The sequence below is a fragment of the Anser brachyrhynchus genome, assembly GCF_964034855.1.
Source record: "Anser brachyrhynchus genome assembly, chromosome: 1".
Taxonomy (NCBI): domain Eukaryota; kingdom Metazoa; phylum Chordata; class Aves; order Anseriformes; family Anatidae; genus Anser; species Anser brachyrhynchus.
In genome coordinates this window covers 113504653-113527191 of record NC_137694.1, presented here as the reverse complement: position 1 = coordinate 113527191, position 22539 = coordinate 113504653, and the positions used below count along the sequence as shown (strand labels likewise).

The following is a 22539-nucleotide window of genomic DNA, read 5'->3' as shown; positions in this document are numbered from 1 at the left end:
TCAGAGATTATGTGAACAGTTTGAGAGATCTTGCCTTGGATTTGTCACAGTGACAGAGGAAATTCAACTTTTTGCATTACAGTATTAGCTTGGAGTTGAAGAGTTAGAATTGCATGTAGTATCGAAGTGGGGATTTCTTTCTTAAAGTATTTATTATCTTCAATAGGGGAGGAAATGTGGTGCTCCTGCGCTTTCTGCTTGGTTTAAAAACTGCAACAGAAGATGAAATGGTTGCTGATCTCATGGTGAATATTCTAAAAGTATGTCCAGACCTATTGAATAGGTACTTTAAGGAGACCCAGTATTCCTTTGTTCCTAGAGTGAAGTCAGCTTGGATGGACAATATGAAGTTACTCAAAAAGGTAAGAGTATGAATGATACATACCACTTCTACATAGAAATACGCAATTCCAATACTCTTTCTTTTCCTCCAAAAACCGGAATAGTGTTGGCTAAGCAATACTGCAGAATTACCCAAAATCATAATAGGAAAGATGGTAAAAAAAAAAAGTTACCCAGCAAAGGACCTTTGATTGGGAAGCCTGCCTTTGCAGTTCTTACAGACAGATATTATAATGCATTACAAGTGCTGCCATTGCTGTGTAAAAATTATTATAGTTTGGGTACTGTTGCCGTTCAGGACCCAGTCAGCCTGTGGTGTGGCCATGTTAGGTATAAACTGACAGAATTGTTTTTAGCTTAGACCAGGTCCTCCTAGTGAAGAGTTTCATTGAAATGAATCAGCAAATAAGTCGAAGATCAGGGAGTGGAGTTTTTTATTTTCGTGTTAGAAACAGCTGTTCTGCTTTGGAAGAAACTCAGGTTTGAAGATATATTGTGTTCACAGCTGTAAGTGAACAGTATTTTAAGAGAGCTTATTGAAGTCACTAAAAAGGAAGACAGGCACAGAATTTCATAAATAATGATTTTAAAATAAACCAGCAGTGAGGAAGTTAGGTGATGGAGTTTTAAGTGAGTTAAAAGGGAAGGACTTAATGGCTCTGAAATAACACCATCAATTACTGTGGACATGTCAGGAACGAAGCAGCAGGATGCTGTTAAATGTCAAAGTTAGTAAATGGAGGGGGGGGAAATGGCATCCTGTTTTCTGTGGGTGCTAAGGAAAATGAGCTGTGGCTCAGAGCCACAGTTGCTTTAAAAAGTGTAGACAGAGAGAGCTGGAAGGTCATTTGCTAAAGAGCCACGTTTAGAGCAGGAGGCTGTATAAACATTAAACTAAACCAGGAAGGAAGAGGTGGGCATAAGAAATAGCGGGAAACCTCATGTTGCTGGTACAGTTTTAGAGATGTGGCAACAGAGAAGCCCAGCTAGAAAAAACTTCTGTCCTTTCTGAGTCTTCCTCTGCCTCTTTGCTTTAGCTTGAAGTGAGCAAATGTGACCTGTAATCTGTTGAAAAGTGTTGGCTTTTAGGAGGGGTGCAGGTTGGATGCAGATGTTTCATTTCATGGAACAGCCTGGGGAGATGCTCTTTAGCATTCTTGTGTAAAAGTTGATATTTATTGCTGTCATTGTGTTTGAAAAGTCAAAGCTCTTTTGTAAATCATTCCTCAGAAGAAGCTGTTATCTCTGTGACTATGTTAATTTTGATTAATCTGTTTTTATTTCAGATCTATGAGGTTCAACCAGACATTTCCAACTCTTTTAAGACTTCAGAGTTTATTCCTCTTCCCAGGCTGCTTTCTATGGTGATGGTAACGACAGTCCCTGCAGTGTGCAATAAAATAATGTTCACCCAAGGACTAAATGTAAGAGCAGTTTATATTTCAGTCAATTTTTATGTCCTAATTAATACTGTTTGACTTAAGCGTGGGATCATCCAAGAAGTGTAAGTTGGTTATAAGTTTTTATATGGTCAATTGCAGCATAAAGCTGGCATGGGGAAGCCCTGGAACATGAACTAAAACCCATTGGTACTGCTTCCAGCAGGTATTCTCGAGCACCAATGCTGCCAATGCTCCTTAGCAGTTTGGGCTGGGAATCTGAAAACCTACAGATTCTCTCCTAAGCTTAGAAAGTAATTAATTCATTAGCAAATGTTAACATACATTCAGAGTACAGAGAATGTTCAAAGCAGTAAGAAGAGTTACTGAAATATCATGAATTTAATTTCCCTCTTTCAGTTGCCCAGCAAAGTAGTGAAGCACAGCATACTGTCACTTGTGTCAATGATTCTGAAAAGAGCCTTGAAGAATATTGAGTACTGCTTGAATGAAGAAACTTGGCAAAAGTCAGAAGTCTACTCACTGTCAACGATGCAGGAATTTGTACAGCTATACAGAGAAGCCATCAGCAAGGTACAAAGTAAAAAGGCAGTTAAGGTCTCACATGAGTCATTACGTGGCAAGTACCTACTCCTCTGCAGTTTCTCCCTAAGTGGTTGTGGCCTGGGAGCAAGGAGATACTGTCCTTTGGCAGGGGGAAGCTGTGGTTTAAGAGGTGTTACTAACTGGTGTGGTAATAGACTAGTTTTCTAACAAATCTGGCTGATGGAAAATGTGAATAAAACTTTGTTGTCAGACAAATTCGTAACATTGGCAGCTATTGTGCTGCAAATGAGTTTCAAGAGCAGGGTGAGAAGCAAATTTCCCTGGTTCAAGTAAATTGAAGTCAGCAGAGTTCATTCAGTTAGAAGTTACTAGACGAGGTATCCTTAGAGTTGATAATATGCCATTAAGATGAAAAAACCAAAACTACACTTTTTACAGGAATCTTTTTCAGTAAAATGTTCTTTCATGTATTTATGTTATGCAGAATTGAAGGTAAGCTACTTGATTTCAGATCTTCTTCAGAGTCAATAGAAGATCAGTTACAAACTTTGTGAAGAGCAGCAGCTCCTCATGTTGGCTGGTTGTAAATATTTGCATTGGAGTGGCTTTGTCTCACACAGGAGAGTTAATACAATTTTTCTCTTTTTTCTTCTAGCTTTTACCAGACATGAACAATATAGTAGCTGTTTGGCAGTCCCTTCTGAAGCAAGGGAAAGAACATCCTGATGGGCAAGAGGAGAAAAGGGAAACTGCTATTTCCACTGTGGAAGAAATGACTGAGACAGCAGAAGCTGCAGAACAACATGGTAGGCAAAGCAGGTGAAGTCATCACATCTTACATGTGGGTAAATGGGTGTTGTAAAATCCTCTCCCTGTGTAAGGCAGTTTAAGAGTCTGCAACCAGCAGAGTCCAGATACCAGCCATGCATTTACTACTCAGCTTTGCTTTGTTCACTTCTTCAGGCAGTTTAATTCTGACTGTTGTCAGAATTGCCTAAAACACAGTTTGACATAAAGGCTGGCATTGCTACTGGGAGGTTAAGCAGTGTGACTTTCAGCTGTTGCAGCATCACAGAATATTTGAGTTTGGGAGGTACCTCTGGTGACGACCTGGTCCAACCCCCCTGGTCAAACAGAGCCACCTAAACAGCTTGCCCAGAACCTTGTCCAGTTGGGTTTTGAAGATCTCCATGGAGGGAAACTCCACAACCTCTCTGGGCAACCTGTGCCAGTGCTCCATCACCTTCAGAAAAAAAAAAAAGTGTTTCCTGAGGTTCAGATGGAGCCTGCTGTGTTTCAGTTTGTGCCTTGTGCCTCTTGTCCTGGCACTGAGCACCACAGAAAAGAGCCTGACTCCATCTGTTTTTCACCCTGCCCTCATTTATTTATAGACATTGATGAGAACACCCCTGAGCCTTTTCACTGGGCTAAACACTCCCAGCGCTCTCAGCGTGTTCTCATGAGAGAGATGTCCCAGTCCCCCAGTCACCTTTGTGACCCTTCTCTGGACTGTCTCCAGTAGCTCCATATCTCTCTTGCACTGGGGAGCCCAGAACTGGACACAGCATTCTAACTGTGGCCTCACCAGTGCTGAATCGACAGGAAGGATCTCCTTCCGTAACCTGCTGGCGGCACTTTGCATAATGCAGCCCAGGACACCATCTGCCTTCTTTGCAGCAAGGGCACATTGCTGGCTCGTGTTCAGCTTGGTGTCCATCAGCATCCCCAGATCCTTTTCTGCAAAGTTCTTTCCAGCTAGGTTGCCCCCAGGATGTACTGGTGCCTGGGGTTGTTCCTCCCCAGATGCAGGACTTTGTACCGCCCTGTGTTGAACTGAACCCTTCTGTCCTTGATCCTCCTGTGCTAGTACAAGTATTTTGCTGTGACAAAATAACACAGGCAGGGGGAACTGAAAAATAGGTTTGGGTGATTTTAGTCTGGCATGTTATTTTACCATGAGATCATTTTTTGTGAAGCAGCTAGTTACTCTGGCTATACAAATGCTTGTGTTGCTGTAAGCACAGGAGTGGAAACGTGCAAATTCTGGAAGAGGGACAGAGGGTTGTTGTCAAAGGGTTCAGTTTTATTCTCACAAAAACAATGTCTTTACTGAAGGACTTGCTTTCATCGTCCCATTGCAGGGAACTGGAATTTTTAGTACTCTTCTGTAGCTTGGCTAGCAGCCTGCAATGGTTTGCTTATAGACTGAAGATAAATCTACAGACAGCTTCATGCCCTTGACAGGGCATGTTCCACACTGAGACTTTCTGGAGCAGAGAGTTCTTCAGAGAATGTCCTTCTGTGTGTGACTTCAGGCAGCGGATTAGTTCTCAGTGCTGACCCTCCAAGGCTATTTACTGGTAGAGTGCCTGCTAAAACCAATGGAGCAACTATTTTTTTTAAAGAACTGTAGCTTTAGTTTCTCTTCATGCTAGAACGATAATATTTTATTAGTTACTCTTAGTTCACCTTTTGCAGCTTTATTTGCACTGTGGCAACCAGAAAATTCTCTTTTAATGGAAGTTGAGACTCGGGCAAACAGTGACAACATTTGTGTATGGCATCCCTCCAGTTCTTCATGGCTCCCTGAGGGAGAGCTAGTTAGCAGGAAAAAGATAAGTGTAAAAAAAAAAGTTCTGGCTGCCTTTCATTTGTTTTGCTTCCTCTCATTAGTAACTGGATGACAAGTAGCTTTTATGCATCCTTATGTTATAAACCGAAAGAATATTTAGCTGCTGAAATGGCTTCTCGTAAGTAGATGGCTGCCTTAGCTGGGGTTGGCATTTCTCTCCTACAGATACATGTTGTCATCCTCTTGTCAAGAGGACATCTTGGAAAAAGAAATAAGGGAAAAAAAGAAACCTTTAACTGAACTAATAAATTAGTGTGTTGGCTTATGCTCTTCCCCAGTCAAACCTACCTGGCGTTTGGTTAAAATAGTATCCCCAAAAAATAGCAGCCTTACTATCATTTCTTCCTTCACTTTTTTCTGTGTTTAAGCCTTAAACTGAACAGCAGTGGGATTGGTTGGATTCTTCTAGAGGTTGTTAAAATGTTGAGGTTATCTTTATCTCTGTGAGCACTTCAGAATCAAATTAAAAATGGCAGTTGTCACTTTAAACACTGAATTAGTTGACAGAATATTTGTAAAATTAAAACAGGCATACTGGAAAAAGGGAATTGGGGATTCCATTATGTGTTTTTTTTTCCTGTTGTTATTGAGGAAGGTGACTGATCAGTTCATAGGCAGCTCTACTGAAAATATTATTAGTGATTCTCATGATTGGTAATGTAGGTGCTACACTGTTTTTTGTTGATGTGAAGGAAAGAGAAACTAATTATGCTAACACTTGATTTAGGTTCAGATGATGCTGAGACACTGTTTCTGAAAGCTGCATTGCTTCAGGTCATATGCCTTTATCAGAAGGTTGTGCCCCACTTGGTAGCACGGAGCAACTTTGATTTTAGCAAGCTCTTAAAAGGTATGTGATGTGTATTTCTTTTACCTTTATTGCTTTCACTGGCTATTTGCAAAGTAAGTTATTTCCTCACTCTTCTTAACCACAATGATACAGATTTAGAGTTAAAAGAGTAGTTCATATAAAGTTTGGGGTGAAGGAGAATCATGTACCAATTCGCCAGTCTCCTCTGGAAAATCTTAGCATTCAAATATATATATTTTTTTCCATATGCTGTGTTGTTAATTGTTTTGCTTTTATTATAAGTATGCAGTGTATGGGGAGAAGAGCAGTATTCTGTATGGCATTACCTGCTGTGAAAAACCCATATGAGGAAGCATATTAGCAATATTGTTGTGTTTTTGTCTCTGGTGTGGTGTTCACTGGGGGTATGCCTCTTCACACAGCAGGAATCAACAGATGTTCTGTACCTGCTTAATGCAGCAAGGATGATGACCCACAAATCATGGGCTGTGCGTAAGATCTTCCAGTACTGCTTGTGGTACAATAAAGACAGCCATTACTCTCTCCATTTGGAGGAGAGAGTAAAATGTTATTTGGGCATTATTGCTGTCTGTGGGCCAGCAGAGCTCATAGGCCACCAAATTGGAACAATTGTCCAAGTCCTAGGCAGGTCTGGGATTTATAAGAATGAGAGTTATGTAAAAGCCATACTTAAAGTCTGTCAGGGGAGAAAGGGGATTTAAACAAACAACAACCCCCGCCTCCTTCCCCCAAATCAGCTGTCTTATCACATAAATCCAAATTGCACATCCTGTTTGTCCCATTATTTCTTATACTGGTCTGCTTTTTTTCAAAATGGACAAAAGGCAGAACACCTTTTCATGAGGCAGAAATCTCTTTGATGGTATGTTTTGTTACGTAATAAAATAATTAAGTTGGAAAATAAAGTGTCATTCTCAGAAGGGAGCTTGGGTATTTGTTTTGATGAAAGAGGATAAGGTAGACAATGATGTGGGGTAAATTAATCATGAAACTTCCCTCCTTTGGATTCCAGCTTGAGAGTTGTGTTGTTCCTTCCCCTTGCCCTGAATGAAACATACTCTCCAAAGGCAGCATGTTCTTCTGCCTTCTATCAGCACGTGCTTTAAACAGCTGGTACTATTTTATTTGGTCTTGCTGTTGATTAGGCTTTTGATGTGATGCTGTCTTTTTAAAGTTTACTGTTCTCTCTGTAATGTGGACCACAAAGGTACCATACAGACTGTGAAGAGTACACTGCCGTCAAAGCTTTATACAGCTGATCTCAGACTGCAGTCGAAGTGTGGGGAAGTCAATTTTTAGGGCTTACTGTGAGGGTCTCTGCACAACTTTATGGCCTGTAGGGTGAATGGTTATGATGTTGAGGGTACCTGAGACTGATGGAAGAGATTTTGTATTCCCATGCCTCAGCAATAGCTTGTGCCGGGGGCAGGTGTGAGACTCTCCCTGCTGGGTTCCAGCCTTAGATCGGCCAACCGTAATAGGTTTGTCTGTGTGTGTGTAGGTCTCATGGTCTGGAAGCTTACGAATTGCCAATTTATCTCAGAGTGGTGTTTTGAAACCCTAAATGATTACTAGCCTTCCTGATGATCTCAGTAAGATATTCCAAAGTAACGTTGATTATTTATTGCTTTCAAACCTCAGGTATCGTCACTGAACAGGGCCTCCGGGAGGAGGTCCCCCCTGTTCTGCAGTACCATATACTGAAAGTGGCACTGGAACTCCCTGCAAATAAATTTGCCTGGTTCCGAGTACAGGTAAGACTTCAAGGCAGATTTATGCTTCTTTAGCCCACAGTCCTCAAATCCAGAACTGCCTGCTTCTAAACTAGTCCCAGTCTAGTTCTTTTAGAGGGTAACCCTTTTGTATCACTGGTAGGAATTACAGACTTAACATTAGTAAAGAATTCTTTCTGAGCTGAAAAGTTTTTAAGCAAGGACAGAAATTTTTGTCCATCTGAAGAGGGCTGACAAGGTTCCTTCAGCTCTTGTTGTCCTTGGAGAACTGCAAGAGTAAGAATTTTCTGTTTTCTACTTGTCTAGAAAGCCTTAGATTTCAGATCAAGGAGACGAACCGGTGAGGTTCATTCATCTTCCACCCATTCCCGGTGAAGATTCTGATGTTAATGAGGCTGTCCCTCTTTTCTGTAATTACTGGAAAATTTCAGGGTCCGTGCTCTCTTCTTTACTGCAGGCTTGTAAAATTAGGGAGCTGTAGACAGTCTTCTTTAGATGTCTGGAGAAAGAGTGGGCCCAGCTTTGAGGGGAAGCAGAGGGACCCATGGGTGTTTTGACTGTGATTCTGTGTTACAGATTTTATGTCATTATGCAGTCGGTCGTAAAGGAGAAGTGAGGAGAGTGAAAAACAAACAAAGGAAAATCCAAGAAATGGGCAAAGAAGCTAATGTATTTTCTTCTGTGTACTAGAAGGGCAAAGCTAGAGGTTTTAACAGAAAAGATAAAAGCCAAATCTGGCAATGTTACAGAGGGTTACAAAATAGTTAGACATCAAATAGAAGTCAGTGAGAAAAGCAGGGGAAACGGCTGGAGGATCGTCATTTGATATTCAGATAGTGTTCAGCATCCCTGTGACTTGTACTGTTTTCCTTTCTTTAAGGATCAAATTCAATCTCTTAAATGATTACAGTACTGTCTTATTCAGACAGTACTTGTAGGAAATCTGAATTCCTGGGGATAACAGAAATATAAGTAGAATGGATGGTTGTGGAGGAAGGTGGCTTTACCTGGGACTCTTGTATTAGCTGGTGTTTCCGCTACTCCTCTCTTCTCCCATTTTCCAAAAAAGCATATTATACTTATCTTCCTGGTTCACAGAATGCAATCATCCCATTAAGTGCTGGCTTTGGTACTTTTGGGCATGTCTATAAAATCATATACTTGTTACTTATCTGCTTTAGTGCAAAATAATCCTGTACAGTGCTGCTGTACCAAAAGAATTTTATTATATTTGTCTTTTAGGATGTCTCTGAGACAGAAAAGGTAGCTGGTGAAAAGTCAGTATTTTATTTACTGATGAAAATGTTTGTTACAAGTAACCACTCTCATCTGAAAATTTCAACCAAAAAGCTGATTATCAAGGTAAGTGTTTGATCTGAAATATCAGGATATTCACAGTATTCCATTGGTCTGAAATTTCAAGACTCTTAAAAACTTTTTCTTAAAGTAGATACATTTACTGCACGCTTGTGTGGCCAATGGAGTCTTCTTTCCATTTACTGTCACTGTTCTTGGAAATTGTTGTACCCTATTAGCCAAGTACACTGTGAAAGCAAATGCTGTGTACTGAATTTGCTGCAACAGTTGATGAAACAGTAAGAAAAACATCTTCAGTGTTTGTCCATCCCTTAGGCTGAATTAAATGTTATGATGTAATAAACTGATGTAGTTTGTGCCTGCAATGGCCTAGACATTTGATCAAGCAAAGATTAGTTTTGATCTTTTTTTTTCTTTTTTTTATCTTGATGTATTTAATCTGCACTTTTTCACTCTTGCCTCGCTAAAGTCTTATGCGTACCATGTTCATTCTGCCCTTGTAAAGTCGTCTTTGTTAGTCTGAATCAAGCTATGATTTAAGGAATGCTTTTGTCTTAAAATGAAATAAAATCCACTTCCGTGCATTTAAGTAGGAAAGATCTGACTTTCAGAAGTGCTCATCAACTGCAAGTCTCAAGAAGACTGAGCATCTTTCAGTTATCTTAGTAGGGATAGTCCTACATTAAAAACAAACCCAAGCAAACAAGCTTTCTTTCTCCCTAAGAACAAACCTAAAAAGGTGTTCTGAGCCCTGACCATAATGTCCCGTAACTATAGTTTCATACAAGTTTATGTTTCTTGCACTTAATTTCTGCATTTAGCTTCAATTACAGGGTCCAATTGTAATGTCCAGTCCACTAAACCAAAGCTAGACTGATTTAATAAGGTTTTAGTTCCCTTGGTCACTGCAGGGGATTAGAGGCAGGTTAACTTTGTCTTGCAGTAATGAAGAATATCTCAATCAAAAGCTACCCAGTGCAGTTTTTCTCGTGTATTTGGATTCTTTTGCTGAGTGGAGATGTGGGCTGCCTGACTCATTCTTGTTTCCTCTTTTACTTTCAGTCCATTTCATTTTCTCTTAGAGAAGACAGAAGCAGTGAAGTTAGGGCAGTTATGTCAGCAGAAAGGCTGCTAAGAATAGATGCTAATGAGCGTGTTTTGCTTATTTTTCAACACTGTGCTGTATAATCGGAAAGCATGTTTTTGGATTTCACATTCTGTTCCTGCCTGTTTTCATGAGAGCTGCAAGTGTATTTCTATTTTGAGACTCTGCCAAAAATAGTGAGTTATTTAAAAATGGATCTTTTTTTCTTTTTTTTTCTCATTAAATGAATTATCCTGTCAGATTCTTGTAAGCAGCAGTGTTATTTTTATAGCTGCTGGGGTGTACACAGAGTAAATATTGAGCAAATGAGCTGTGATGGCTTTCTTTGTATTTTGGGTATGGGGAGAAACAAAGGCATAGATTCATCCCGCATAATTTCAGGCATTCAGCGTAGGTGCCAGAGTTTGGAAGCTGGTCAAGGTTTCATCTGTTGTTGGGAGTGAGGGACAGGCAGATACACCATTGTGTAGTTCAAATTGCCTGCCATCTGGATTGTCCTTCAGACAGCCATTCCTCCTCCTCTTCTTCCTACTCACTCCTTTCTCTCGCAGAGGGAGCATAGGTTCGCCAAGTTCCTCATTTGGGTGTCTCAGAAAAGAGCCTGAATTTAGATAGGATGAAAGTGGGCAAAATTTTCTAAGTATGTTAACACTTGTGACTTGACTCTGGTAAAACTGTCTACCTCCCCACCCAAGCCACCTACAAGTATGCCCAGACTTCTCTCTGAGCAGTGGTCACGTCCTACAGTTCATTCACTTTCTGTTTACCCATTCACCCAACTCTTTTCTGCATAAATAGCCTGATTTTGATTTAAAATAGCAATGATTTTTCTTTTGTAGTCCATTGGTAGTTTTCAGTAGCCTCTCAACAGGCTGTTTTAATGGTTCTGGCCTTTTTTTTTTTTGTCTTACTGTAACGACGCTCTGGGGTCACAAAGAAGTACAACCCACTTAAAGCAGCACAGCTGGCCCCCCTGAAATAGCAAGAGTAAGGTTTGCTGAGATGGAAGGAATGAATGCTCTGTGTTGTTAACCTTGACCTTAGTGGTGTTTGTGCTGACTGACTGCTGACAGCAGCAGGACTTTGCTGTGTTGACCCAGAAGTCCTTCTGGCTCTTAGCTTTGGTCATGCCTTTGGGGGATCTTCCTTTCCGGTGTAAGGTGGTGCCGTGGTAGGTTCCTGTGTCCTGAGTGCTTGTCGAAGCCTTGCATTCCAAATGCATAGGAAGGAAAGCTCCTAGTGAGATCATCACACGCTTGCTGTCTGTCAGGTGGACAGCTGTTGGCAGCAGACTTGAATACTGTGCGTATGGGATCCATCCCATACGCGTGGTCTGTGTGAGGACAGGAACAAGGTGGAGTTGTGCGGAATTTGTGCTGCACACAGCAAGTGAGGGGAGGACAGGCTCTGAGAAGACAGGAGCAGAAAGAAGCTGCTGTTAGCAGATCTTTCCAGTAGCAAGTAAGCCGTGTTTTACCTCTTTGGTCATTCTTAAAGACCTCCATTCTCTGCCCCATGGCTGCTAGGACTCCTTCTTGCTCACTTCCTACAGAGCCTGTGTGTGTCTGGCAGAGCTTAGCAGGTTTCATTCATCACCTGTAACCCACTCATGCCTCACCTCTCAGCTCTTGCTGGCAGAGCAGTAAGCAAAACAGTAGTGATGAAGATACTAGGCCCTGGTTGTAGTTACACTGAGGCCAGATGATAAAGTCTTGGGAGGTTTGCTTTCATTTGAAAAAATGCATTCATTTTGAGACTGTTATGGAGTTAGAGTGGCCCTAATAAGTGTGAATAAGGCCTCTTGAACTGGGGGCGTGAGAATGACAGATACTGCTTTTCATCCACCTGCTGTTCGTTTCTTTCCAAGAAGAAAACATGAATTTGCTATACAAAAGGATCTATATTTTTATTTATTTTTTTATACCCTTCTGTTTTTCTGGACAGGTTTTACATGACAGCGGAGTGTTTGAGTACACATGGAAGGAACTTTCAATTTGGCTGGAACACTTGGATAATACAAAAGAAGACAAGAAGGAAGCAGTGATTCAATTTTTGGAAAGGGTAACAACTGTTCAAGTTAGCTGGATAAACAATGCCAGGAATAGCATTAATGGAAACTAATTATTTTGTTGCTTTTGTTGAGAAACCTCTCAGAGATCAGTGAATGAATTCTGAGAAAGGCAATGCTTGTAATTCTTTACACAGAGCTGACAGCTTTGTCTTGGGTGGGAGGAGGGTGAAGTGATTTGGAGGAAAACTAAATCTAGAATGATAAGTCGTTATTACAGCATTGTTGATGTAAGAGTAGAGTGTTTGGGGTGGGGGGATAGCTTTTATCTCCTCTTTTCTTTACTCAGTAATACCTGCCAAAATTGTCAGACCTAAGAAACTTGTAGTCTTTTGCAAGAAAAGTTGATGTTTCCTGTTTACTTTGCAGGATGTTAAATGCCCAGTGCTTCCTTTTCATAAAAGTTTCCCCAGGGACTCAGTCTGTGGTAGCACTTTGGTTGCAAAATTGCAGTGGACCTTTCTTTTTCCACCAGGCACAGGTCCCACGTACAGTGGTAACCACAGGCAGATTCCTGCAGAAGCATAAGGGAATTGTCCTCCTAAAGCCTTCCTAGCTTCCAAGCGCTTTTAGCCCATAGTCTTTTTTAACAAGTCATGGTTTCTGTGCACTTAATAGCCTATGCATTTACATTTACCTCTCAACCTTTGTTAACAGATCCTGTTGAAACTTGTGACAAACCCCTATCCGTATACAGATAAAGCGGCAGACCTTGTCCAGGAGGCCAGTATGCTCCAAGTTAATATGTTTAAGCAAGACTCTGATAATGTCAGCATCCCCGTCTCTCACATTGATGGTATGTGGTGATTCCCTCAACAACAGAGTGCTCCGGGACTTTGTGCTAAATCTTCTGGCCGTAATCAAGCAAACTAAAGAGTGATAACCATGTAATTCTTGCTTAAGTATAGATTTGTGGGAATTAGGCTTCTGGCTGTATTTAGTATCAAAAGTAGAAGTCTGAATTGCAAAGTTACCTCTTTGCCCCAAAATGTAATTTCTGATGCAATTATGCTTTTTTAGCAGTATTTTAAATCTCTCTTTAGGGTCCTGCAGCAGCATTTTCTAACTAAAATGAAAGCTATTACATTTCCTCCCCTGGGACTGCTCATCTCCATTCATCCATGAAGAGAGGGTTGGGGTGCACAAGGAACTTTCTAACTAACATGGCTGGAATTTTGCTGCCCATGCTGTCAGGGAGCAGTCACAGTCCTCCTGCAGGCAAAACCAAAATTCTGCAGATGTGGACACTTAGCTTACCATGTGCTAGCCATTCTGCTGTAACTGCCCATGTGCAGGTTTTTGTAGTACATAAATTTAAGATAATTGAGGTACTTTAACACTCGGTCCCAGATGGATCAGATGCCTTAAGTTGGCTCTGTTGCCTGCCACAGAATACATGGTAACACTGTTCTTCATATGTTAAATCTCTTGTTAACTCTTTGATGACCAAGATTTGGTTCTCTGTCTATACCAAGCTGAAAAGCTCTTCAAGGCCTGCCCAGGCTGTTCTTTTTATGGGGAAGTAGCTGCTCCCTTTCTGCTTTCCCATACTTGTTTCCTGTCACCATGATGATCTAATCCACATTATCTCATGCAATCATGGTAGCAGCAGCTGATGCACCTCTTCTCTTCCCTTATTTCTGTCAGCTGAATGGCAGTGTTGAATGGCAGACCCTGAATTTGAGCACTGTAAGAGCGATTTTTGTTAGACAAATGTCTCTTATCCTGTCTTTTATCCCTTTTCTGCTTTGGGTATTCAGAAGCAGCTTCGTATTCCTGAAGTGTTGGATTCTGCTTCCATTGGTACCTAGTTAGTCTGAATCCTCTGCTTATACTTTTTCTGCACACAATAGATGTCCTTGATATGGTGGATGTCCTAGTTGAGGATAGTGATGGCCTGGATGAAGAAATTGGGTTCACTTTAAATGAAGATACCATTATCCAAACATTTCCATTCAGTGCTGTTGTCCCTGCTGCGTTAGAAGCCAGGAATAAACTGCTGCTTCAGGCTGAAAATGAAACAGGTACAAACTTTTCTGTTTCTCTATATCGTTCATGGGAGTGGAGAGTGGAAGTGGGATTGTTCTTAACCCAGTGAGCTCCACAAGACTTTTTATTATTACCATTGCCAGCAGGAAGAGGTACAGATCCATGGTTTTCCTTGCTCGGGAGAGGCTTATGAGAAGCTTCTGTCCTTCTCTCCTGACCCTAGATAAGCTCTCTGTTGGTTTCTGGAGTAGGAAAGAGGTGGAAATATGGGCACTTTATAAACTACCATTCAAATGTAGGGAACTCTTACTGTGGGAGAGCAAACTGTCTAGGTGAGAGCAAGAGAGCTGACCTTTCCCAAGTGAAGTGCAGGGAAGTGGAGGAAGCAAATGACCTCAGGCCAGACAAGAAACCCCTTTACAGAGGGGACTGAGGAGCAGTGCAGAGTGTCCCTGCATGGATAATCTTGGCCTTAGACAGTTGTGCTTCAGTAACAGAGTGTTTAAACACAGGGTATGTGGATCCTGACAGGAAGGTGGTTTCAATGGCTGTAGGCAGAAAGGATTTGGTGAAGTCACAGGGGGAGCTGTTGGCTTGAGAGCAGGCTTTGCTAGCATTCCTCATCGAGTCCAATGCACCTGAAGTGGAACTTTGACAGTTCTGAAATAAAAATCCTCCAAATTTAACCAGTGTGCGTTAAGCTGAGTGTATTCACTTCAGTACAAATCAGTTCTGCTCTTATGTAGTGCTGGGCTGGAGTCATTACTCATCAAAATGCAGGCAAGTTTAGCACAACGCAGTAAGGGCAAAGTTGGAAGGAAACAGGCCAATCTGAGCATGTATTTTGAAGTAGGGTGATAATTTACTTTGCCAAGGACTACTACTGTATGGAGGATTTTTTCAGATACCTCAGGGAGGTTGGAACACTTGTCTGGCTTGTCAAAAACACCTCTTAATCCTATTCGGTACTTTTTAAAATAATGCTTTAAGGCTTGTTGCCCAAGTCGTAAGGAAAGAGGGTTGCCCTAGCATGTGTTTACACAGATTACTTCAGAGGTGTTATTTTTTTTTGTTTTGCCTTTCCAGGAGCACACATCGTAGACTATCTTGTTGCTGTTTTCACTGACCTTCTGCACTCTCAGAGAGATGCCCTTGCCCTCTGCTTGATGTTCCAGCTGTATGATAAAGATCTGCAGTCCCTGAAAGTTTCTAAATATCCTCAGCTCTACCGATTTAACCAGTACTATAATCTCTGGATACCCCAGCAAGCTCAGGAACCTGTGGTATGGAATACCTGCAGTTACCTGAATACTTGAGCCAGTGTTACAAAAAAGCCCACAGTGTATAAAGGTTACCTTTTCTTCAGAAAGTGCATTTACATTCAGCTAATCCTGTCTTTTTGATCCCATTAGGGGACACAAATGCACTTAAGGGTATTTCTCTAACAACAGGAGAGGTCTTTGCTGTGGTTGGGAAGTGAAGCCAGAGCACAAGGGTCCTACCCTGGATTGTCAGTCCAGGGTACAAAACAGGTAGCTAAAGAAACTTTAGGTAATATTCACCTTTAATTTTCTCTTACGTTTTTTTTTTTTTCCATTTTAAACAGTTTAAAAAATGCAAAGAGGCATGCAAGGAACCTGCTCTGGCCCCAGATTCTGTGTTTGCAACCGTGCTAAAGAAGGCCTATGTAAGAGGAAGCAGTACCTTACTGGAAGATGAGATCCAGACAAAATTGAGAGACTTGGCTTCTCAGCTCCCATCTGAACAGCTTTTGTTAGGAGTAAAGCATGTGTTGCTGTACCTGAAATCCACAGTGGAGGACTTTGGCAATGTAAGAGTGATGTTGTGATGGCATTGCGGGTTTGTTTGGTTTATTTTAATGCAGCAAGTACAAGTGACTTGAGCAGTTCTGCAGCTCTTTCACTTACTCAGCTCTCACTGAGGCTGTAGAGCATCAGACAAACCTGTACCTAATTTGTTTAAAAATATCTAACCTTTTAATTGTTGAGGACCCTTTGATTTCTTTTGCATGGGTTACTTTGGTGATTTGCATGTAGTGCAAATAAACTTAGGATTTCAAGCTGGCTCTTGGGTCTCCATAAGAAGCCTTTCTGGAGATTAAATTCATTGGCCTGTACTATATTGGAAGTCACACTATAGATGAAAATCTGTATTTGTTTGATACCCTGAGAATTTTCTTAGAATCAAGTTTTTACAGTGGGGAATTCCGTCCCCCAGGAAGGTTGTCATCTGGGAAGTTCTTAATTCTGTTACTTGTTAGATAGTTATCTTTGTCTCCATCTTCCTCTTCTCTCAAGTTCTAAGATGTCTGTGTTTTCACAGCTTAGTAAAACTTCTGGTCCCTGCCGTGTTGACTTCTTTTTGGACCTGCTGAGCAGCCTGTTGTGCCGGGGAAATCAGATAGAGCTGGGTAATCGGCAGAAACAAAAAGAGCATCAGAATGCATCAGATCTCTTTATGGATGAGGAAGCTCTGATTACAGAGGAGTCTTCAAATGACAAGGTACAGAACCCATTGATATATGGGCCAGAAGCTTACCTGATAGTAAACTTTGATTTGATTTATTCTCTAGGGAAATATCTAAGTTTTGCTTAGCTGTTTATTAAAGCAAATCATCTGAGATTTGAATGATTTTTTACCACAGATTTTGTTGATACATTGTCACCAATCACCAAAGCATAAAATTGGCTAATTGTGACAGAGAACGGGGAAACTAGTCCGGATCAGGCTTTGTGAGTGTTGTGACTTGATAAGTCATGAGGATTTCTGGGACTTCAGCTAGGATTAAAGTGTGTCTGTTACACGATCTCTGTATAAGGGCTTGAACAGGATTTTGCTGCTTTGTGGAAGCTTACTACAGCTTTTTCCAGGCCTTCAGAAGGGCAGGGAATGAACATCATACACTTTATTTCAGAGAGGTGTATTGAATGGAAAGAGGTTAATGCAGAGAGATGCTGTTAAGGTCTGGGAGAAGGATGTAGGGAAAAGTGAATTTTTCTCTCCTTCATATGTTCTATGGATTTTTAGAGATTAGGATGGGATTGTATCAGGGAACCCCAGAATAAACAGTTTTCCCTTGGAAATGTGTTTAGATGGGGAAAATGCTCAGTGAAGGCTTACCTCCCACGTCACAGATGTTGGAAGAATCATAATAATATGCTTGTATTTCATTAATGTTTTTATCTTCTGACCAGCTAATAGACAATTTCATGTCCAGTTACTGTAATAAACATGTTCTGGAAGATAGGCAGATAATACGATTTTCTTTTTCTGTATCTGTAGTCATCCATTCGGTAATATTGTTATAACCATTTGTCACAGACCCTAGAAGATATGCTCATGCTGATTTTCAAGCATCCTACGCTGGAGAGTTGGTTCCTGGCTTTAGAACAACGTTCTCTTCCTCAGCACAGTTTAAACCCTGTCACTGTGAAGCTCCTGTCAGCTCATGTAAATTCTGGTGTGCTCCAGCTGTTGAAGACAGGTGCCCCGATGTTGCAGAGCATGGATCACGTACATGTGTTATTGAAATATTTTGAAGCAATCAGGAAAAGTGTCTTGAAAGAGCTACAGGCTGTTGTGAAAGAAGGAAAACAGGTCTCTCCCAAGAGGTCTCACCAGCTGGAGGCTCTTCAGGAATTGCATGTATACATGTCTGCAGCTCAGCTGAAAGAGATCACTTTAACCATGCTGCGGCTTCCTGAGAGGAGCTTGACTACTCAGAAATCTGAAAAATCCCCTAAAAAAGGAAAACAGTTGAGTTTGTATGGACAAATTTTGGTGCAGCTCCTCACAGAGAGCTACCAAAGGCAACCCCAACGAGGAGAACTGCTGCTATCCACAGAGCACATTAAAGCTTTGGGGATATTGATGTCAGCATCAGCCAGTAAGGATCTGGAGAAAGTTTTCCTTCATGCTCTCCAAAGTGAGCCAGTATTTGCACACATGGTCAGCGTAGAGGTGCTTGTTCACTGCCTTAACCAGGGGTCAGAAACCTGCCTTGCCATTGTGGACACGCTGATAAAACACTGTAGAACTCACCTGCTGCAGTTCGAGCTGTGGTGTCTAAGCTGTGACACTGAAAAGTACCTGAGGAAGAACATGGAGAGCTTTCTTCCGCTCATTAACGTGTATTTGCAATGCAGAGACCGATATGATTTCACCCGACCTTCCACAGGTAAAGCCACAACTCATCCCTATTTTGATTCAGAAGGCCAAATTCTCAGTGTAGGCCTTAAAGTCTTGGATCCTCTGCACAACAAGTAGAGCTCATAGAAGTTAATTACTTAACTTCTAATTATTCTTTTTTTTTAAGCACTTTCCCAATATAAAAGGTAAAGGACTGTAGTGAAGCTTGGATGTTAGATTGAAGCAAAGTGCTATTATGGTCGCTGTTGCCTGGTTTTCTCTTCTGAAACCCTTAATTCTTAGCACGTGAAAATCTCTCCTCATGCTTTCCTACGTGGTTTAGTATAGGAAGTATAGGAAACCGCTAGCAAACTGAGTTGATTTATAAGGTACTTGTTAGCTGTCTGTTGACGTGAGATAAAAATTCCTACAAGTCCATGGTCAGAGAGCTGGTAAGGATTTCATCCTTCCTTATAAGCAAGGACAAGGCTTTTTATTGTGAAGTTGTCCCCCTTTTGAATGTCTGTGTAATTTTCCCATGTTTAATTATATCAGCTGTGTAGCAAGCTGTATATACTAAATGCTTTCTAATGATGCTATTACAGAGTGCACTTCTGTGTAGCACTTTAGCAGATACTGTAGTATAACAGTTAGAAACTAAGTAATCCGGGGCTTGATTAGAGAATTGATTTGGAATTTTTGTAATTACAAGTCTGTTGTTGCTTAACACGCTCTGTGAAATCTGTGCCCCCTCCAGTTGTCTCAGCTGTTATACCTGTCCTGAGAAAAGCTCTGTGGAAAGAGCTCTCCAGTGTATTTCAAGACACAGAAACATCGCACGAGGTCACTCTGAAATTGCAAGTTCTTTCCAAGTTGTTGCCATCTGCAGAAAGCAAAGGGCTGCGAAAGCTTATTGACCAGCTTCCTGCTGCTCTGGAGAAAGCAGGAAATGAGGAGAGGTAAGCAAATCCAGTTGCTCTGTTCCATGACTAAATTTGTGTCGTAAAGCTTTGTGGTAGATATGTATGAATGCAAATGTGTATTTCCACAGTTGGACAGTGGCAGATGCCATATCTAGAGTGCTTGAAAACTCTGAAGAGCTGAATTCTTGGAGGAGAAGCCTGTTAGCAGCCTGCATGAAGGGATTAATTGCCGTGTACAACAACAGTAAAGATGAAAGCAAGCAAGAAGTGGAAAGGTCAATGCTGCTGAGGCTAGAAGAATTGCTGGTGAGGCTTCTTATGTCCATTGCCAGCATCCAAAACTGTGACTGTGTGGATATATGTTACAGTGCTTTTGTGTTTGTGTCTTGGGTTTTACTTTTTGTTTTAGAGATTATGGCTTCTATAGGCTTTTAATAGCTTGTACAGAGTTAATTTTGTCCTGCCAGACCTTTATGAGAACCAGTTTTGAATTGTGCTGGATGATAGCTTTCTGCTAACAGTGCTCTTGAAAAATCGGTGCTCAAGGTGTTGTAGAGTTAAAAACCAAAGGTTGCTGATGGATGTTTTAAAGAAAAGCATGAAGAGTGACAAGATAGGTGTGCTTCTGACAAGGCCCACCTGCCATGCCTTCTGAACTCAATGGCAGAAGTGCAGTTGACTTTGATCATAAAATCATTCCCTCTGTACTACTGTATTTTTTTAATTGGATAGGGTAAGCAAATCCTTGTAGGACATAAAAATTGAAGGTCTCTCCAGGCAGCCTTTGACCTCTTTCTGACTTCTGGTGAGACTCTCTTTTAGGACCTGATCGTGCAGGACTGGAGTCTTGCAGGACCTGAGGGGCCATTTTGTAGTGTTAATCTTGATTGTGTTGGCAGGCCTGCCAAGGTTAACGCTTAGCATTACCAGGACTGCTGGCATGTGCATCTGTCAGCCTTTTGAAAACTGATTGTTGCTTATTGTGGTCTATAGCATTTTAGGGAAGACAAATTTTATTAAAGAACAAATGGTACACCCAGCTCATCCAGCTATTATATCTGTTTGCCACATGCAGATGTTGGGTAGGTTAAGCACACTGTAGGTACATGAAAATCTTCTAGTGTGTGAGTAGCAGACTCTTGCTTTGACTTAACAATGTTTGATTCCTTTCACACTCCCAAAGTGTGAAGAGTTTCAAGACCGGTGGTTTGGTTTTTGGTACCTAGAGACCAGCTTGCTTTTTAATTACATACAGCCAGTATGCTTCCTTTCTCCCAGGCCCAGCAAAATAAGACTTGCAGTTTCATTTGAACCAGGAGGTAGGATTATTGTGTCCAAGGGTTTTCTTCCCTTCCGATTGTCCCACCTAAGTGTTTGGCTTGCCTGTTTTTAGTGTGTTTGTGGAACAGAAATTGCTGGTCTCGATGTTCTGTAGAAATTCTGTATGCTAAATGTAAATGTCTTTTTTGCATTCTGCACGCACAGCGGTTTGTTGAAGAAGTGGACCCAGATGACTGGTACAACCTTGTGAAGACGGGACTCAAGTAAGTAGTTTCGAGAGGCACCAAAGATGCTGTTCTGTTTACTTGGCCTTGTCCTGCATTATATTGGAAATGTCCTGTCTCCCTTGAATTCACCCAAATTTGGTGCTCCTTGCTTCTCAGGTTGAGCTTTTATGCCACATCCACTGTCCTGGTGGGAGCCTGAACCTGCACAGCTGCAGGCAGATTTGTGTTTTGTGCTCTGGTTTGTGTAACTGAGATGGCTAACTGGATAGTTGGACCGGTTTCTTTTCATCTGGCATGAAGAAGCTTTATGTCTATATAACTCCTTTTTGTTTGAGGTATTTCTTGAATTGAATTCATATGAAAACAGAATCCGATCTTTCACTTTAAATGTGAACCATTTAAATAAAAGAAGTCAAAGGAAGTGGGTAGTTCAGGATAATCTTAACTTCTGTGTAGGTAGAAGTGTTAATATGAAGGGTTGCTGTCTGAAGGGTTAGTCTGAAAAATTTTCATTCCTTGTTAAGCTCATTGCAGCTACAAGTGTGACTGTGTCCTGATCCTGTTTCTTTTTGATAAATAAGATACCAGTATTGCATCAAAAGAATTCATTCAAAATGGCTAAGGGGAAGATGTACATATTTTCATTTTTTAAAAGTTCGGTTTGGTTTTAGTAAGTTCGCTTTCTTTGCAAAGTTACCAGTTCTTAAACTTTTTTTTTCCAAGCAGCTTTCCTTTTGGTTGGGGTATGACTGTTCTGTGATCTTTGCTTCTAAAGGTACCGCTACAGAGATGAAGCATTTTTGAAAGTCTTGAACATTGCTATTCAGTTATTATACAAGAAAGAATCCTCACTTAGTCAGAGATTAGTCAAGCTCTCCAAACTTCACATGATGGTCACGCAGCACTCTCTATTTTTGTCAGCCATGCTAAGGTCAAGAGAAGAAGATGGCACGAACATCCAGACAAGAGGTATCTTTTTTTTTTTTATTCCTTCCTTCCCTTTAGCTATATTTAGTAATCTTGTCTTTCTCACATTATATTCTACCCATCCAGTAACCTATCCACCTACATATATTTGCAGAGCTATTAAACGATTGCAGAATATTAGCGTTTAGTTTTAAATCCTACCTCTATTTTGTAGCTGCCAGTTTTAAACACGTACAACACTTACATTTTATAAAACTACTGCTAAGGTGTTGTTTTTTTTTAATCCTGTTGAAATCTTGAATTGATTCTTCTGGTTTCTGTCAAGCTGTTAGTGTAAGATCACTAAAGTGCTTACAGGTTCCGTTAGAAACATGTGACAGAAGACCTCATTTTAAAATAGGTTAACACAAAGTTTTAAGTTCATTTTGCAAGTTACACCTAAAATGTCAATTTAATCCATGTATATTTTATGTTCCTCGTGAAAGTTTGCACTGTCTTTCCACGAGCAATGTAAATTGGGTCCTAGTCCCTGCATAGAATTGGCTTTGTTTCTTTGTCTCTACCAACTGAAGTACTGCCTGACCTTGGACCAGGCATTTGACCTACATACACCTCAGTTTCTTCCACTGTACAGCACTTTGTGATTCAGTGATTGAAGGATCTGTATAAGGGTAGGCAATTCTCAGGGCAGCATCTTGATAAATTTTGTGTATATCAGTGAGCAACAGGTAAACAACTTTAAAGTTCTAGATCACCTGAAGAGACAAAAAGCTCTTGTGAAGTGACAAATATAGTTGAAATTAAAAATAATTAATAGATTTTGCTGCGTGCTGTATGTGTTTTACCATCTGAATGCATTTATGTAGAGCAACAAGGTGGATTATTTGAGGCTAACTTCAGTAATTAAGAAACTTCGTGTCAAGAGCATGTTCGTTTAGGCCCTTGTCTTTATGATCTGTTTTGTTTTGATTATTTTATGTTCCTGTAGATACTGGGGGAAATAGCATTTGTTTGTTCGTCTTGGAAATACTGTTTTAACTTCTTCAAAATATGTTTTTTGCCTTGGAT

The 22539-nt window shown here is 40.8% G+C and overlaps 1 protein-coding gene across 2 annotated transcripts in view; it reads left to right on the top strand.

Annotated features, from left to right (window-relative positions):
• URB1 (URB1 ribosome biogenesis homolog) overlaps positions 1 to 22539 on the top strand; it is a 49392-nt gene that overhangs the window by 10374 nt on the left and 16479 nt on the right. The window contains exons 9-26 of one of the 2 annotated variants that reach the window (XM_080570379.1): positions 167 to 362; positions 1629 to 1766; positions 2142 to 2315; positions 2944 to 3094; positions 5648 to 5770; positions 7394 to 7506; positions 8728 to 8847; positions 11852 to 11968; positions 12633 to 12771; positions 13829 to 13999; positions 15051 to 15247; positions 15571 to 15795; positions 16308 to 16487; positions 17307 to 18162; positions 18871 to 19072; positions 19165 to 19342; positions 20513 to 20580; positions 21320 to 21513. In XM_080570379.1, the coding sequence (XP_080426505.1) occupies positions 167 to 362; positions 1629 to 1766; positions 2142 to 2315; positions 2944 to 3094; positions 5648 to 5770; positions 7394 to 7506; positions 8728 to 8847; positions 11852 to 11968; positions 12633 to 12771; positions 13829 to 13999; positions 15051 to 15247; positions 15571 to 15795; positions 16308 to 16487; positions 17307 to 18162; positions 18871 to 19072; positions 19165 to 19342; positions 20513 to 20580; positions 21320 to 21513 (3542 nt within the window). The remainder of the gene's footprint in view (positions 1 to 166; positions 363 to 1628; positions 1767 to 2141; positions 2316 to 2943; positions 3095 to 5647; positions 5771 to 7393; positions 7507 to 8727; positions 8848 to 11851; positions 11969 to 12632; positions 12772 to 13828; positions 14000 to 15050; positions 15248 to 15570; positions 15796 to 16307; positions 16488 to 17306; positions 18163 to 18870; positions 19073 to 19164; positions 19343 to 20512; positions 20581 to 21319; positions 21514 to 22539) is intronic. The other variant, XM_080570380.1, reaches the window with a different exon arrangement.